The 17148-nt window shown below is 50.6% G+C and overlaps 7 protein-coding genes across 7 annotated transcripts; 2 read left to right on the forward strand and 5 right to left on the reverse strand.

The window, feature by feature from the left end:
- Positions 1 to 269: 269 nt before the first annotated feature.
- On the reverse strand, positions 270 to 1273 carry LTR84_011412 (uncharacterized protein; the record flags this gene model as incomplete). The annotated part of the gene is made up of 3 exons (XM_064854944.1): positions 270 to 861; positions 935 to 1054; positions 1110 to 1273. The coding sequence occupies 3 exons, from the start codon at positions 1271 to 1273 to the stop codon at positions 270 to 272; spliced, it is 876 nt and encodes a 291-aa protein (XP_064699938.1).
- Positions 1274 to 1715: 442 nt separating this feature from the next.
- Positions 1716 to 2804, reverse strand: LTR84_011413 (uncharacterized protein; the record flags this gene model as incomplete). The annotated part of the gene is made up of 2 exons (XM_064854945.1): positions 1716 to 2133; positions 2203 to 2804. 2 exons carry the CDS (start codon positions 2802 to 2804, stop codon positions 1716 to 1718), a joined length of 1020 nt encoding a protein of 339 aa, XP_064699939.1.
- A 1092-nt stretch (positions 2805 to 3896) lies between these two features.
- On the forward strand, positions 3897 to 4810 carry CWC15 (complexed with cef1p; the record flags this gene model as incomplete). Its single annotated transcript, XM_064854946.1, has 5 exons — positions 3897 to 3906; positions 3957 to 4056; positions 4111 to 4648; positions 4704 to 4739; positions 4793 to 4810. The coding sequence occupies 5 exons, from the start codon at positions 3897 to 3899 to the stop codon at positions 4808 to 4810; spliced, it is 702 nt and encodes a 233-aa protein (XP_064699940.1).
- A 1559-nt stretch (positions 4811 to 6369) lies between these two features.
- Positions 6370 to 8149, forward strand: LTR84_011415 (uncharacterized protein; the record flags this gene model as incomplete). Its single annotated transcript, XM_064854947.1, has 10 exons — positions 6370 to 6402; positions 6464 to 6523; positions 6574 to 6630; positions 6693 to 6780; positions 6859 to 7026; positions 7124 to 7216; positions 7313 to 7498; positions 7589 to 7681; positions 7773 to 7840; positions 7916 to 8149. 10 exons carry the CDS (start codon positions 6370 to 6372, stop codon positions 8147 to 8149), a joined length of 1080 nt encoding a protein of 359 aa, XP_064699941.1.
- A 633-nt stretch (positions 8150 to 8782) lies between these two features.
- Positions 8783 to 10033, reverse strand: LTR84_011416 (uncharacterized protein; the record flags this gene model as incomplete). Its single annotated transcript, XM_064854948.1, has 1 exon — positions 8783 to 10033. The coding sequence occupies one exon, from the start codon at positions 10031 to 10033 to the stop codon at positions 8783 to 8785; it is 1251 nt and encodes a 416-aa protein (XP_064699942.1).
- An 854-nt stretch (positions 10034 to 10887) lies between these two features.
- On the reverse strand, positions 10888 to 11691 carry LTR84_011417 (uncharacterized protein; the record flags this gene model as incomplete). Its single annotated transcript, XM_064854949.1, has 3 exons — positions 10888 to 11285; positions 11352 to 11450; positions 11511 to 11691. 3 exons carry the CDS (start codon positions 11689 to 11691, stop codon positions 10888 to 10890), a joined length of 678 nt encoding a protein of 225 aa, XP_064699943.1.
- Positions 11692 to 13501: 1810 nt separating this feature from the next.
- Positions 13502 to 15391, reverse strand: LTR84_011418 (uncharacterized protein; the record flags this gene model as incomplete). The annotated part of the gene is made up of 2 exons (XM_064854950.1): positions 13502 to 15066; positions 15235 to 15391. 2 exons carry the CDS (start codon positions 15389 to 15391, stop codon positions 13502 to 13504), a joined length of 1722 nt encoding a protein of 573 aa, XP_064699944.1.
- Positions 15392 to 17148: the final 1757 nt, after the last annotated feature.

The following is a 17148-nucleotide window of genomic DNA, read 5'->3' on the forward strand; positions in this document are numbered from 1 at the left end:
CTGCCACCTTCTACCGCGTGCAACGCACCACCATCCATAGTTGACTTGGCTCCTTATTTTACTGATATCAAAATGGATAGCTCTACCTTGCCTTTCATTGAACGACAGCTCTCCACATTGTGGCTATCGCTATTCTCTCTATCTAGTCACAATTGTACTAGAATATCTGTCCGGATGTTCTCGCAGGCTCCCAGTGCCAGTATCCGTAGGATGACCCAACGACCTCGTGCTCGTTCAACACAATCCATCAACTGAAACACGTGCATAATTTATCTCTCATTTTCCGCCCTCAACTCAGCTATCAGTCCACCCACATCACGCCTCGTTGCATCCTCTGCCAGCTTCTTGGTCACTATGCCATTGATCTCCTTGCCTTTGGCCAGGGCTGTGTTGATGCACTTGAGCAGCACAAGCGCATCGACCGGCCTTCCTCCCAACTTTGCCACTTGACATAATTCAAAATCATTGACCGTGAGCACCACCTCAGCGTCCCGCACTTGTTCTTCACTGCGTGTGGGATCAAGCAGGACAACCTCGCCTTCCAGATAGAAACTGTATGAGACACAGACCGGATGGTGCATGATGCTCAGTGGGACCGGTACTCGTTCAGCCATCGTGTAGATAGTCACGCTCTCTCCGGCCACTGAGACATCGGGTCTTCGAAAGTGCCGTAATGCGGCGATGATGGCGATGCAGGACGCATCGATCAAGCCTCCGTCTGCGTCCAACACGTGTACATCTGCCCGGATGGACCAGCACTTCGCTCCAGCAATGATACATAATGACTCGGTGTCGATCGCATTGGACCGCCGTATTGCCTTCTCGAGGATTCTGGAAATAATCACTTCTTGCTCCGTTGGTCTGTTTGCAGAATCATTAGCCCGTAGTTCTGTGGGACGTTGTAGACACCTCCAGAGCAATGAATGCCACGTACCTGCCCACTTCAAACGCAGGAGACGCAATGGGGCTGAGCTCCGCCGTGATGGTGAAGACGCCCTCGAACTTACGCTCCTCCAGCGGCTTGGTCACTTCGGCTGATATTTGCACGTGGATTCTGTTTTTCACTGGTCAATGTCTGGTCCCTCAGTCTCGCCAAGTGGACGCCGTACCTAGTCTTGCCTAACCGGAGCGTAACAGTGCCATACTCATCACCGAACTCAAGGTCCAGGTCTCTGAACTGGTCGAATCGTCTGCCATCCACACGAACGTTTTCTTTTAGAGCATTCTGAATGAAGCTGCGTTGGATGTTGGAGATCTCACTCTCGCGAGGCATGGTTTATTGGCTTGTGTTGGTTTGGGGTCAGGATTTTTGAGTCGCGGATAAGATTTGGCCTCGAAGGACATTGGAAAACTTGTTGACAACGCCAAAGTGGGCTTGATCAATTATTATTGAAGGATGAAGACTAATGAGAATCTGCTATTCACCAATGCCAGGCTTCTGAAAGGGTTTCATGGCATGAAACTCAAACCGCACGATTTCCCCAGAACTTTTTGCAATGACGATGGAAATCTGCACAAGGCTGTACGAAGCTCACGAGGCTCGCAAATGCCAAGAGTGTCCGGCATTACTTCGGAGAATCTGGTCACCAGTTCAGGGACTCGGTACTTGTGACTACGTGGTACAGTAAAAGCATAGCCTTCAGAAAGTCAGCAATGAGGCTGGTCTTGCTTTTGATTTAAAAGCCATATCCAGGTTATCATACTTGAGCTAGCAACTATAAATAGATCTCAAAGGCTTTGGCCGCGTCCAACACACTCTTCTCAAACTTGATGAATTCCTGTCCCGTGGCTTTGACAGCCTTGGATGCATCAATACTGGTTCCACCCGATTCAGGAGCGGGAATCTCCTTGATGATATCACGACGTTCAGGGTAATGCTCTCGCAGAATTTGGGATATCTGATGTATTCCTCCTGGGCCACCATATGCGATATAACGCTCTCCATCTGCCTTTTCGGGATGTTGGACGGACCAGACGAACAGGCGGGCAACATCTCGAACGTCGACGTAGGTTCCGGGCGCATTAAACGGCGGGGCGACGTCCAGCCCTGCAAACACTTCCCATACGTTTCGCACGGTCTCGTTTATGCTGTTTGCGTCCTTGAAGGGCACGAGGGGTGGTCCGGTCACGAGCCTGCAAGGAGTTTCAGCAGTTTGATTCGAATAAGAGTAGGGCCGTCAACAGAAAGCAATGTAGACTTACACTGGATTGATGGACGTCACGGCAAAAGATGGTGAATGCTTCTTCTGGAAATCCCAGAGCGTGCGTTCAGCCGCAGTCTTACTCGCAAAGTAGATATGGATACTGCCCGCCGCCTTTCCCGATCTCGCAACTTCTCCTTCAGAATAGTTGTTCCAGTCTTCCTCGGTGAAAGTATGTGGTTGCTGCTGGGCACCCATCAAAGCTGCAATTGAGCTCATAAACACCAAAGATTTCAATTGCGGACCTGCCTTGAGAGCCGAGTCCAGGATCGATGAAGTTCCTTGGATAGCAGCATGCAGGACCGGTTCCGGGTCCGTAAAATTAAGCGATACTGGGGCTGCCGTATGCAGGATAGCACTGACACCTCTCACAGCCTCGTCGAAAGCACCTGGAAGGGTGATATCCGGAACTTCGACGACCTCGAAATCACCTGCCTCGAATGCGGCTTTCAGGGCACCCTCTGTCAAGGATTTCGTGTTTGCCGTCTTTCTGGTTGTTCCACGGACTTTGAACCTTGCATCGAGAAATGCTTTGGCTACTTGTGCTGCGATATAACCATTGACGCCGCTGATGAGTACTATTTCCTTTGCCTCTATGGCCATGATGGGTGCTTGCAGTTTGTCAAGGTTAAGTTCAGAGTGGTTAGAATAGTTAGATGTTGTGTATATTGAAGTGAAATGGACGGCAAGAGATCAATGCTCGTCTCACGCTGCGACAGGCCATGTCTATATACTTTGATTTTCATCCGATGAGATGGCTACATACAGCCTTGTCGAGTGAGTGGTCATTCGGAGGCTGTATGAACAGGCAAATTGCCATATCCAGCAGTTGGTGAAGAACTTTGAGCCGAAAGGATCATCTCTGTGTCACTGAGTGGCTAGATACCCGCAGAGATTGGTGAGCAACACGAAATAACATTACTTACGTGCGTCGGCTGAACCAAACTCAAAAAACATTGTCTCGGCACAAATTGGGCAAACATCCTTGTCGCTTGAGTTTGGAAGTCTTGGATCATACGATCAATGTCATAAGCGACGAATAAGCTGCTCAAGCAACGAGGCCCAAGCATTATCTCCACAAGTTCGTGTTTTCGACACGTGAAAGTAGCTAAATCACAAGCATTAGCCATGGTTTTCGCTAAACCTCGTGAAGCAGTTGGTGGTCCTTCTCCAGAACAAGTGAACTGCGAAGTCGATTTTAATCGTGTGTATGTAATCTCTGACACTTGTTTGGCGATTAGTCACTCCCGAGATACTGCAGCTAGGCACAGCGTATTTCTGGAGAGTCAAGGCGTTGTTTGGCTGCTAATATTAGCATGGATATTTTCATGAGTTCCCATGTATCCACCAAGGCAGTACGAGGCAGACTGGCCAATTCACGAAGTTGTTGAAGGGATGACAACGACAAAGTCCCAATCGAGATTTATGAGTGTTCCAGTCAGCGTCTGCGGATCATAAGCTTCACAGTATCAAATACTGCGCAACACTGCGCCAGAGAATATAGTCACGTGCCAAGTGCATCGTAGGCGGCACTCGTAGAATAAGGCAAACGATTACTCGAGCAGACAATTCTTTAAATTCTCGAGCAATTCTGGACGACTACTGCTACAGTTCCCATAGCCCGTCTTTGCACTTTTGGCGTCAATCCCCTTGTTTTCAACCGGCCCAGAACCCTTTTAACCGCTTGGCCTCGCCATGACTACAGGTACAGAAGCTAGCACAGCTCCATATCCGCACGAGCTGACTTTTCTATAGCTCACAGACCGACATTTGACCCTGCGCGGGGAAAAGAAGCCCAGCGAGGTGTCGCATACCATCAAAGATTACTACCAGCATACACTCTTCTCAAAGTCAGGTGTGTAATCAAAGTTGTTCACAAGCTTTTGGACCAGGCCTAACCGACTTCCAGACAGCCTGGTCAAGGAGGAGCTGCAGACACCGAGCCAGTTGACCTACGAGCACAACTACTTGCAGCTGAAGCTGCGCATTTCGCAAAGACCAAGGGAACTCCAGTAGATACTGCAACAAGTCCTCCCAAGCCTGCGAAACGAGAACTTGAAGCCTCATTAAGCGACGACGAGAACGAGAACGAAGACCCTGATGCGAAACGAAGAAGAGTCCTGGAAGAAACTCGAGATATTGATGCAGATTCCGAAGACGACGATGAAGATTCCGACAGCAGTGAGGAAGACGACGAAGAGGAAGACGAAACGGCTGCGCTAATGCAAGAGCTTGAGAAGATCAAGCGGGAACGAGCAGAACAGAAAGCCAGAGAAGAAGCCGAACAATCGAAACAAGCGCAAGAACAACGAGAGGAAGATATCGCACTAGGTAACCCGTTACTCAATCCCAAGGCCTTCAATGTGAAACGAAGGTGGGACGATGATGTGGTTTTCAAGAATCAAGCTCGAGGCACAGAGCAAAAAGGCAACCAAGAATTTGTCAATGTACGATCACCAAATTCTCCTGATCTTCTGAGGTTTGAAACTGACAATGGGATAGGATCTTTTGAGGTCGGACTTCCACAAAAAATTCATGGTAAGGCGAACTCCAAAGGCATCGGGTCTATGCTCGCACTAACATTTGTGCAGTCGAAATATGTTCGGTAATTTCAATGGTCGCCTCCATCATGCAGTTTGAGGGAGGGTGTTGAAATTTTGGAGCACAAGTGGAGCAAAGATTCAGTATGGCTGAGATCGATTCGGGTTCTGCAAAAAGCAAGTTCGAAAAGCCCATGGCAACATGCAATCGCAGAAATCGCCACACTGGGTCGACTACTACTCAGTAGTCACGGCCATACCGTGGACTATAACATGGTCGAAGTGCAACATGGACATGGACAAAACCCCAAAGGACTGGGCAGTTCCCAGGTCTGCTCTGACATGGCCGCGACAATTGGAAAGCTGAACGCCAGACTGTTGTTAATTCAAGTCGAGGTCCGGTCTCGACCATTTGAGACCGACATGGTCTTTACACTAGAAGCGACTAGCGCCAGGCGGTGCAGAACAGACCCGCTGCCTCAGGTTCGAATGTTCCCTCCAGCTGGGATTGTGCATAACCTGAACCTGAACGGAAGTTCGCCTTCAGCTGAGCAGGAGACGAGAAGTGTGGCAACGGATGGCTGCACGTCATTACGAGTAAGGAGAAGAGGGAGAAATGGGAACATGTCACCATTGCGGGGTTGGATTTTCAAGGCACGAGGCCCGCAGTGGTTGCTTGCTGCAGCACAACACCAAGTTCACAAACCTGCCTCGCTTCAACTTCTCACCTCTCGCTTGAATTCTTTGTAAAACCTTACTCTCCATATTAGATCCAGACAACAGTTCGTATGAGGAGATGAGACGAAGTAATGAAACCGGGTAATGTCATGCATCATGTCTTCTCACCCAACGTGCAACGTGAGCTGAATAGCACGGGGTTACCGATTCCACTCCTCCATTTCCCCTCCCTCCACTGCACGTCGCCGTCACCCATCTTGCACCGAGAAATGACGACGCCTTCGTGCCTCTTCCCAGACTTCCCGAATCTTAGCTCATCTGTCAACAAGCCGTAGCTCAAATCAAGCTTTTTTCTTCCCACGACAAATCTGGTGCCCTTGCTGGCGTGTTTGGGATCCACGCGGGGTTCTCTTGCCAGGCCATTGGTTCCATCAAATGTCCTCACTACGTCTTTGTACATCGCATACGACATTGCTCAGGTTCATGGCGGCTTGAAGCGCGCTCACACCCGTACATGGTTGTTTTAGAGGGCCAATCTAAAACCAGAAGCTAGCTGGTAGCTGGTAGCTGGTAGCTGTCCCCTCGCTGAAGTCGCGTACTCTTGCGCCTGAATGAGGTGACGTGACGTCGTCGGATGCTTCTGATCTCTCTCTGTACCTGCCCTCACCGATGGAGGGGCAATCACGGCAAGCAAGCAGGTTTGTAGGTTTTCGTTCTGCATGGTCAGAGCATGTGTCTGCTGAGGTAGGACTAGGTAAGACAAGTTTGGGAGGTAGGTGACCAGAGAAAGTCGATTTCCTTCATAAATCCTGCTTCTGCCTCTTCTCTCCCTGCGTTTACTTCTGCCAAATCTTTTCGTACTTCGAATCTTCTTCTCCTGCAAATCTCAATCCTCCGGAATCTTTCCTGTTTCTTCTCAAAGAGAAAGTATCTGCTACAACAAGCCAGTCATGTCTTACAACGACGATAACGATAATAGCTACGTATGGTTTCCCCGCGTCCACGGGAAGCAATGCGCCGTCATTCCTTACTAACAAGTCACAGGGCTCCGGCAGACAGCAGGGCAGTGGCTACGGTGGCAGCGGCAATAATGATGATAGCTACGTGCGTACAAGAAGCATGCGCTGCTAGAAGTTCCTGCTGACAAGACGTAGGGTTCGAGTGGACAACAGGGTAGTGGCTTCGGTAGCAGTGGCAATGATGATAGCTACGTGAGTCTTCCATGAGTTCATGGGGAGCATGCGCTTCAGGACTCCTCGCTGACAAGTCGTAGGGCTCCAGCAGACAACAGGGCAGTGGCTTGGGCGATGACTCGTACTCATCAGGACGCACAGGGGGTGGGCTAGGCCAAGACGATTCATGTAAGTCAACCTTTGTCTCAGACCTGCTCTATACTTTCCTTCACCATATCTGAGTCGCTAGATGCTTATCAACAATAGATGGCTCCTCAGGCCGCACTGGCGGCGGGGATTCATATGGCAGTTCAGGCCGCACTGGCGGCGATGATTCTTACTCCTCAGGACGAACTGGCGGCTTGGGCGATGATTCATATAGCTCAGGACGCACTGGCGGAGCAACCGGAGGAGGTCTAGGCTCGGACGACACCTGTAAGTCTAAGTTCTTCTCGTCTCCCCCCAAATCTTCTCAAGAACAACGCCAATCAAAGAAACTCACAACGACTAACGCTTCGCTCGTGATGCTCAGATGGCAGCTCAGGACGTACTGGCGGCGCAACCGGAGGAGGCTATGGTGACAGCTCTGAACGTACCGGCGGCGGTTTAGGCTCTGACGACACCTGTAAGTCTGAGTTCTTCTGATGCGCCTCCAGATATCCTCAAAGGAACTCCGATCTAAGAACTTCACAATGACTGACGCTTCTCTTGCGATGTTCAGATGGTAGCTCAAACCGTACCGGAGGAGTGGGAAGCGGCGGCTACGGCCAGGACGACTCGACCACCGGTGGTGGACTCGGGAAGGATGATACGTATGGGAGTTCACGAGAAACAGGAGGAGGAGGTCTAGGTGGCAGTGGTCGAGATAACGACGACTCATATGGTTCCCGGACGGGTGGTGGCCTAGGTTTGTCTCTCTACTCCCCATCCTCGTAAGGCTGGACTTTCTCCTGGATGGACGATGGCATGATTCATCAGCATTTTGACACAAACGCAGGCCAGGATGATACCTTTGGCAGCTCAGGACGTACTGGCGGAAATAGCTATGGTGACGACGATTCCAGCTCTCGCCGAACTGGTGGTGGTCTCGGTTTGTTTCCCAATACCCATCCTCGCAAGACTGGAACTTCTCCTGGATCTTCGATGTCACGACTCAGTAGCAATTTAACTGACAAAAGCAGGCCAGGATGACACCTACGGCAGTTCCAATACCACTGGCGGTGCAACCACAGGCCGTGACAATGAATATGTAAGTCATCTCACCCATCTCCGCGCCTCACTCCCATAACCACACCCTTTTTCTAACACAATTCCCGTCCTCCAGGGTCTCGGATCAGGACGCACCGACGCGCAATCCAGTGGCGGCTATGGCGCGGGCGGAAACACAGGATCCAGCTACGACGACGACGACAACAACAACAGTTCGAAGAACAAGGACTCGACAACAGGAAAGTTGCTCGAGAAGGCCGGCGGCCTCTTCAAGAGCGACAAGCTCCAGGAACGCGGTGCTGAGAAGAGACGCGAGGCGGGCAACAATGATGACGACAACAACTACTAGTCAATATTGAACGGTAGCTAGTTAGCACACCTACCCTCTATGGTTCTGTTTAGTGTAGTAGGGACATTTTCAAGTGTTATTTGCAAGTCTGCTCTACCCTGTCTATCCTGAATTGCATGGGCCGAACCCATTATTTATTTCATCGAGCACTGGGACCAATACCCCGGTGGAGAACTAACTGGTGGCTCCGGCCCTGTCACGTGGAAGGCACGGAGGCCCCCTGGAGGATATCAATGTAGGTAATGATTGCACTTAGACTTCTAGAGCCCTCCAGCTTCAGTAGCCCTATGGATGACCCCGACAAATCCAAGTGGATCGAAGAACATCGACTGGGTTCGTCTAATATGTGACCTGATGTTGCCACGTCTAATGGAATGAACTTCAACGTGTGAGTTAATGGTCCGGCTGGTGTAAGTCCCGCCCTGGGGATGGCTGTGACCCCGGCAATATATGACTGGGTTTGCCGCAAATACCCACGTAACTCATCGTCTGACGCGCCGAATACCAATGCAGAATGGGATCCAGATCTATCCAAATTATGCTGCTGCCAACTCTGTAACTCGGAAGCATGATATTCGATTCCAGAGGTGGAACCCTATGGCGGTTGTCGATCACGCAACATTCCACTCCGGTCTATCGTCGCTCCCACCCGACGACACGATACTCGACGCCTGCTTTGTCGTCGCGCACCCACCCATCTGCTTCATCCTCAGATGGGTCTTTGCGTTCTGCATCAGTGCTGGAATTAAAGTCGAATGCCGAGGCGGGCGAGGAACCCGGAATGTCCACTCCGTCCGCCCAGGTCTCCAACGTCCTCTGCGACACCGCGCGCCAGTCCGACGTTGATGACGAAAACGTAATGTCCTCTGGGAAGAACGTATCGCACTCAAATGCCTCGCCGTTCAGCTTGTGGACCTGAGTCTGCAGGATCCGGATGTCGAACGCGGTGGAGTCGGCATCTGAGGTGTGCTCAGCACTCGTGCTTGACTTTTGCGCCGGTGGCTCTCTGGTCGTGGTGGGTGAGAGATCTGCGTCGTCCTCTGCTCCGGCCGATACGTGCGAGAGGGCCAGTATCTGGCTGTAGAGGTTGGCTCCACCGATGCAAAAGACTTTTTGGGGCGTGACAGTTGAGTTGGGGAGCGAGTCGGAAGATGAGAGGAGTGAGAGTGTCCGGGGCAATGACGAGGAGATCAGGACTGCAGATTTGGCAGTTGTCGATGACGGTGTCAGGAGTACGGTCGTCGAGACTGTAGCATTTGCGTCGGGCGCTTCACTGCTGCTCGCCTCACTAGATTTCGATGGTGTAGCAGCGGTCGAGAGGAGAAGGTCTTGCGTCTCCCAAGACTCGGACTCGGACGATGTCTGAAGTTCGTCCAGAACTTGTCTTCCTAGTTCCTTTACCTTGCCTCGCGTAATGATCACATTGAGCCGACCTGCTAGCGGCCGGAATTTGGAAGGAATACTTTCCCACGTCTTCCTCCCCATGATCAACGCGTTCAACGAACCAGGCGCACTCGACTCAGGGACCTTGGTCGTCAATTTCCGGAAGAAGGCCATGTCGCCTTTGATGCCCGACCATGGCAGGGTTCCTTGGTTGCCGATGCCCATAGAAGGCTTCAGCGCGGTTGCGACAATCACATAGATGGGTTTTGGATGAAAAGTGATGGGCACGATAGTGGTTAAGGTGGTTTTGATGATGGATGTCGTTGATGCCATTGGATTGGTTCCGTTGCGGTTCTCGTCCTCGCTGTCGTCGTGGTAGACTGGAGGGTAATTGAATGGGTTGTTGGAGGGGCGCCGGTTGGTAGAATATTCCGGCAAGTCAGTTGGCGATGGCGGGTCGGACAATGATGTTGCTGGTGGTGTGGCGATTTCGTTGGACATGTTTATGGTGGTGTTTGAGGCGGTCGGGGCAGCGTGAAGCTGCTTATCGGATGGTGATGTGTCCAAGTGGGAGTACTTGAAATATCAACGGGGTATCAACAACGCGTCCTTGTGGGCTTGAAAAGTTTAATTGTTGTGAAGAAAAGCTCTTGGGATTTGCGAAACGTGTCAAGCTCGACCCGAAGATTTGGTAGTGATGGTGATACTCGTATTAGTCAATCTTGTAAGTTGTGGTGGAGGTCGAGATACGAACAAGGCGCGATGCGAACCGATGGGGCTTATCCGTAGGAGTGCCTCTTATGTTCCCAGAATATATATCGTTATCCTGGTCAACCAGTGTTATCGGAACAAATCTCCCGAACTTGAAACAAGGATGACTTCAATTCTGTCAAAGGCGCAAACGAATTCCTCATGTTCAAGTACTCGTAGACCAACGCACAATTCTTCCAAGAGAATGCCCCTCAGGTGATGGTGAAATAACCTTTGACACGGCTGAGAAGCTTGTGCCAGTGGATGCTTCATTTCCACCCTCGTAACTTGCCACCAATTTGCGAGTCTAGACCCTCGAACCCGTTGAGGTCATATGTTGAAACCACCATTTATGGATCCCCTCGCTAGCTAATGTCGGTCCTACATGCCAAGGCAGACGTTTCAATTGACAGCACACAGCTTCTTCCACGTTGGGCGTGGTGTGGGAGAAACACGGCCCTTCCAGGACGATCTTGACCCGACTACGGAGAAATGGCGTTCGTTCGCATCCATCAATGGACCATGAGTCGTGCACAAATTCACTTCAGCCTTATACACAAGTACAGCTTGGATTCCAAATTCGGATCCTCCCAAAGTCGGAATCCCTAAACAGGCACCGACTCACCATCCTTGTTTGTCACTTGACTTGTGCTTTCGTATCGCTCCAGGAATCTCTTGAACCCGGCCTCTACCGCTTTCACGTCTTCGTTGAGCCGCTTTCTCTTTTCCTCCTCTTCATCCTTCTTATTATCGTCATGATCAGCCGTCAATGTGTCCAAGCCACCAAATAGCCAGATCTCTTTCATAGTTCTCGTGAGCATCATAATCTCCTCGGCAGCATGAATAATGGCATTGGATTCGACCTCGAGTTGAAATTGTTGTACTGATGTGTCTGTCAGGGTGGGCGGAAGGGATGGGTCTGCATTGCCTTCTGGGCCCAAAGCAACAGCAAAAATGTTCTCAAGCCTCTTGATCATCGTGGTAGAAAGAGCGGTAATGCGGGCTGGATCAGATTGGTCAGAAAAATCAAAACTCACAACGTGCAACTCAGCCGCCGCCAGTAACATACCCTGTAAGAACTTTGCGCTCGGTGCTGCATCTTCCACCACTGCTGCTTTTTTGGCGGGCCCTTTCTTGGGATCTCTGTCCATAGTGACAACTTGTAGGCCTCCAAGTTGGTATCGTAGATGGGGATTTTATGATGGTATGGTGGCGGATTTTTGGCCACCGTGTTCAGCAAACACGTCAATCTCGTTTTCTCTTCCTCCTAGGAGTTCTGCGAGAGGTGGTTGTAGCACTTGATCAACCTCTGCACGCATAAACCAGGGTCGGTTGCCCAAGTCTTGATTCAGTAACTCGTCTGCGGTGTCGTACATGAACCAAGGGAGATCTGTCAATTGCTCTGGCATTGCGGGGTAGCTGAGGAATTCTGGGAGTAATGACCACGAGGGAGACTGGAGGAAGATTGAAGGGAGAATAAATCGAAAAGCTGCAGTTTACATTGAAGATAATAAGCCATGAGCCATCTCCCCTGCTCCAAAGCAACCTGGAACCAGGAACGCAGGACTATGACGATTCCCCCAACTTGAATACTACGCCGAGTCATTCACGACCAACTCACATCTGTCACGAGTCATGTATCACGTGCCAAATCCAAGGTCAAGTTTACATAAGCGATTTGAATGTGGTGGTGTCCTCTACTACTTTTGATGCTCTCCGTGTGCGACCTCGCACGGCTGGGTATGGCCAGTAATATACCGCGGCCAAGGGCAATAAAGCCGACTAGGCCGGCAAGAGCGCCTACGACCGTCGACATGCACTTAGGGACTGCTAGGCGTTGAGCCGTGCCAACTGCCACCAGTGAAAGTGTTTGGCAGTCCACCACGCTGCCGGGCAAACCTTCAGCGTCGACACACCCATCGTGGCATCAGTTCATGATCAACCCGGCCTGGTTTAGCGATATGTGCCCCGCACCTTGGATATTAACATGCTTGCCTATAAAACTATCTCGCTCATCAGCCTTCGTCAAAGGCAAAAACTCCTCGTTGCTCTTGCGTCTCTCAGCCTGATTGCCCACTGTCACTGTGTGCCATCAACGCGGAACGAACTCCAACGAGAATCATATGTCAGGGCATTTAAATGGCACCACCGATTGGAACAAAGTCAGTCGAAGCCAGCTTTCGTTTTGAACAGAATGGCCGAGCTGCGGTCAAAATCAAACACCGAGGAGCAGGGGTTTACATCTTTGTGACCCACGGTGTCCCGATGAATCCCAACAACTCTCGAGTGACTGGTAGGGCTGGAAGTGGTGCCATTGGTTGGACTTCCAATCTCTCCACAACTGGACGGTAAGTCGGGCATACATACGTGGATTCCGAACCGCAGTTAATCGTCGTCTGCTATTTCACAGGCCATTCACCAACTACATGGTATGGCACAGTCATAACAGAGCCACCGATCCTGGAGCCCATTATGTGCTGGACTTCATGGGGAGGCCCGGTATGACCGTTACGTGGTCTCTGTATACCGCAGGTCCGGGAACTCCAACCCCGAGAGCGCCAGGCTGGCAAGCTGAAGATTATGCGATGCACAGGCATTGATGACTTTGTCCAGCTCAATTCTCAACGAAGGCTTCTTGACCAGTTACGAATGTACTGGGGTCTTCGAGTAGGGGCACAGAGCGTGTGACTCGGCTTTCCATGGGTATTCTTTTTGATGGACAGTTTGAATTAATATGACTTGACATGACTAGCCATTTTGATGCCTTTTTGGTATCGCATAGTGACGTTCGTTCACTATAGACCGCTCGGACTACTGACTTGCGTTACTACAGTACTTTCTGTGCACTATAAGATCGAACGGAATATTGAGAGGACCAACAGATGCCCCTACAACCCCACAGCTCTTCTAGCCTCTATCCCTCAACCCAGCCTCAACCGGGCCGCGCATGCCCTAACCTTGGCTAAAGATATCAAGGGCTGAAAGCCGAAACCCGGTGAGCCACTCACGGATCTCTTTCTCCAAGGACCGCTCATTCTACTTGGTGGCGATTTTGCAGCGACAACTGTCTTTGAACCCTTCGACCGGGAGTATCCTGTCACCGCCGCTAACACACAACTAGATTACCTCGATTGACTCGCCGACCTGGACACATGTTGGAACGTGAAAGATCATGATTTCATTAGCGGTAAAAACCTCTTTTCCTCACGGACTCATCTCTCAAGTCTTGTTCGTGCCCTTTTGTCGGATCAATTCCATGACCTTATCCATGTCCTTCTCAGTCACTTGCCAAACCTCGCTCACCAACCGCGACCGCTGTTCGTTTCTCACTTTGAAGCTTGCCTCGAACTTGGAAGGTCTAGAATTGAACCCCTGGGTGAATGCGTACGGATCAACTTCACATCTCTCCTTGTTTCCATTGACAATCTTATACTTATACCCAATATCAAACGCCCACAATATCCTTGCGATGTTGATTAATAGACTGTTCTTGGCAATATGCTGCCCCGTGCATATTCTTCTACCAAACCCGAACGGCGCCGACGGCAGGTCCGGGTGATCGATCCATCGATCCGGGTTGAACTCCAGTGGCTTGTCGTACACATCCTCATCGAGATGGATTGCCCAATGATTTCCAATGACGGTGGCACCGGCCGGGATACGATATCCCATATATTCATCTTCCTGGGTCACAGCATGTGGGATCCCTCCTGCAGACACAGGCCGCCATCGCAACGTCTCTTTGACGAGGGCATGGACATATGGCAATTGCTCGCTATCCTCAAAGGACGGCAGACGGTCATCTCCACAGACTGCATCCACTTCAGCTTGGCCTTTCTTCATGACATCTGGGTATAGGAGCATCGCAAGCGTAAATACTTCAAGTGCCATTGTCGTCGTGTCGCTGCCTGCCTCATATATGATGCCGACATCATACGCGAGTTCCTCCGGTGACATATCCTGGCCTTCTTTCATCCCGGAGGCGAGTTTGGCCCAATTCCACGACCCGGATTGTCGACCTCGGGCCATATTCTCCATATACAGCTTCGATTCGAAGGCGTGCAAGCGATCGCCCAATCTCTTCCATGGGGCGAGGAACCGCGGCAAGTAATTGAGCATGGGCAAGGAATCGACGATCCACGTCCCTACTCGTGCGGCATACAGGAAGTTCTCCATAACCTGGTCGATGGCTTTGATCTCAGGCTCGTCACCCCGTGTCAGCCGTCGACCGTACGCCAGTCCGAAGATGAGACTTGATGAATACCTGTGGAAGCGGTCGGAGAAGTCTGCATCGGGGTTCAGGAGTTCGAACATCAGCTGCTTGCTCTCGAGGTCTTGTAGGACCCGGTAGCTCTGCGAAACCCGGATGTTGAGGTATGCCGCCTGTAGACGCTGATGGTTTCGCCACCTTTGGCCGTACGGCATGAGCAGTGTCCGCAGACCCTTGCTGACGCAGTCACCGCCCATCACAACGTGAGGCCGTGAACTATAGATGTTGCTGCGTTTGTCCAGGAGGTCGTGTGCGGTCTGGTGGTTGCTTAACATGATAATGGTGCTCAATCCGTACTGGAGGCTGAAGATGGGACCATACTGCTTGCTCCACTCCTGGTACTTGCGCCATGGATACTCCTGTGGAGCCTGGTGCAGGTTTCCGATCACTGGTAGTCTCGGTGGTCCAGGAGGGAGTCCTAGTCTCTTACGCTTTGCTGACAGTGATGATACGAGCCACAGCAGAGTGAATGCAAATGCGACGAAGGCAAGGGTAGTGAGGTTGATCAACATCGCTGTCCAAGGGATTAGCTGAGCTGCAAGAGGTGTCTGAAAGGGATGTCAGTTGTAGAGGAAGACGGGTTTCTATGTGATAACGGCGTCGTGGTCAGTACAATCTGATAGCATAAAGGTCTGGCTTCCCCAGCACGCCCGGCACGATGAGAGAAAATCAACTGATCTACCTTTCACAACGGCGGGTCGCTCTTTTGATACTGGTTTGCTGACGGTCTCTAATGAAGAGGGACCTTGCCCCGGTGGGACCGTTTCCCCACAAACTCTCCTCTCCGGATTTCTGATGACGCTGAGCTTGGTCTCGGCACCGAGAGTGGGTATCGACATTGCCTAAGCGGAAAGAGATGAATGGCAGAGCCAACGCCATTTTGTTACTTCCTGGCTGGTTGTCCTGATATTAGTTGCTTCAGTGATACGGCTTCCAGCATTTGTCATCTTGTTAATGTCGAAGCAAGAATAATGTGAATTGTCATTGGCGATCACCCTTGAGCCAACTGTCTGAGCCGGACTCCGAAGATTATGAGACTGCATAACTATAAGTTGACGCTCAAATAGCGGAATTTCTCGCCTGATTTATCGGACCTTGCGTTGCTATGCTGTGGTATACACTGATAGGAACTGACGATCTTCTACAATTCTGTACCTAATATTGGTGCTCGACGCGAGCAGCACTGGTACAGGAGGAATAACAGGCCTCACCATAGACTACAAGAGGCCATTAGCGAAGGGTGTAAGTGTCAACAGAGGGCAAATCTTACCATCTTAGCACTTCGCCTCAAAAGAACGCGGGACGGTCGTCATGGAACATTGCGCGTTATTCGTGCTTCGACCCCTACCATGTTCAGGGTCCCCCTTCGTGGTAGTTCCAGAAGTGTCAACGCCCATTTCTGTCTTGAGTCTGACATTACTTGAGCTCTCCTTTATGCCATGATAGAATACAGTAAGACTTGACGGGAGTCAAGTCACTTGACCAGCAAGTTTGGATTGAGATAAATCAATGTAAGGAAAGGATTGGTGAGACGCCCTGACTTTGCCAACAGCTGATAGAGACGTTTCTATTGTCGATCAAGAGTCAGGTATAGGGCTGCAAAGCTGACCCGAGATTCAATTTCCCACTAGTGATCTACCTGGGCCATTCGTGTTCGTAGGTGGATGGAGATTCGTAGCCTATTCATAAGACTCCAAAGCTCATATCTGTGCTCTATTTTATCAAACCCCTTATAGTAATAGTTCGACCCGAGCCTCATCAGCGGTGCCTTTGATGGCACACACACACACTGAAAAGAAATCGATCAGGTTTCTCTGAAGAAAGTGAATCCAAACCGGAATGCTTACTTGTCCGTATTGCAAAGACCATAAAGATAGGGGCTTGCCTCACGCTTCGTAATTATATCATAGTATATACACTAAGAAGGTTCAAGAGTCAGAATATGATAGACTCGGAGGAAGTGGCTTACATGATAATCGCAAAGTATGTCCCCTCCGAGTTGGCAGCCAAGCCGTTTGACTAAACCTTGAGGGTGATTTGTGGCCTGGGAAACACCGTCTGTTACTGCGGTAGGCATGGCGAGGACGGAGTGGCCCCTGAACATGGCAAGGGCAATGCCGGAAAGAATAATAGATGAGATCTGCATGGCACGCTTGAGCTAAATCGATCTTGTATGAAGTGGTTGATCTTTAATCGTAAAACCCTGTTAGGCTGGCATGTATTTATACTCATGGCCCATGTTTCCTAGGCCTAGTTTGAACAGTGGGTCCCTCATAGGTGTTTAGGCAGTGTTATTTCAGCTTCAAACATTGATGAATGTGTCTTGCCTGGCCAAACCCTAGATGGCACGAATCATCAGGGCATGATACAGATTAGTGTTAGACTAGGTGTAAGAAAGCCAACGGAGATCCTAGGAAGCAAAAAAGCTTGTAAGGATATGAAACATAACAAGGACTTTCGCACTGCGAGCCAGCTGCATTTCAATTGTCACTCCCTTGTTCGTATCCCATGTTGGGGATCAGACAGCTCAGCTGAGGTAGGCTTGTCGGAAAGCCAGAAGAACTAGTCTTGACTATAAGGCAAGAGGCTTGTTACC

Source organism: Exophiala bonariae (assembly GCF_035927105.1).
Source record: "Exophiala bonariae strain CCFEE 5792 chromosome Unknown scaffold_57, whole genome shotgun sequence".
In the NCBI taxonomy this organism is placed as follows: domain Eukaryota; kingdom Fungi; phylum Ascomycota; class Eurotiomycetes; order Chaetothyriales; family Herpotrichiellaceae; genus Exophiala; species Exophiala bonariae.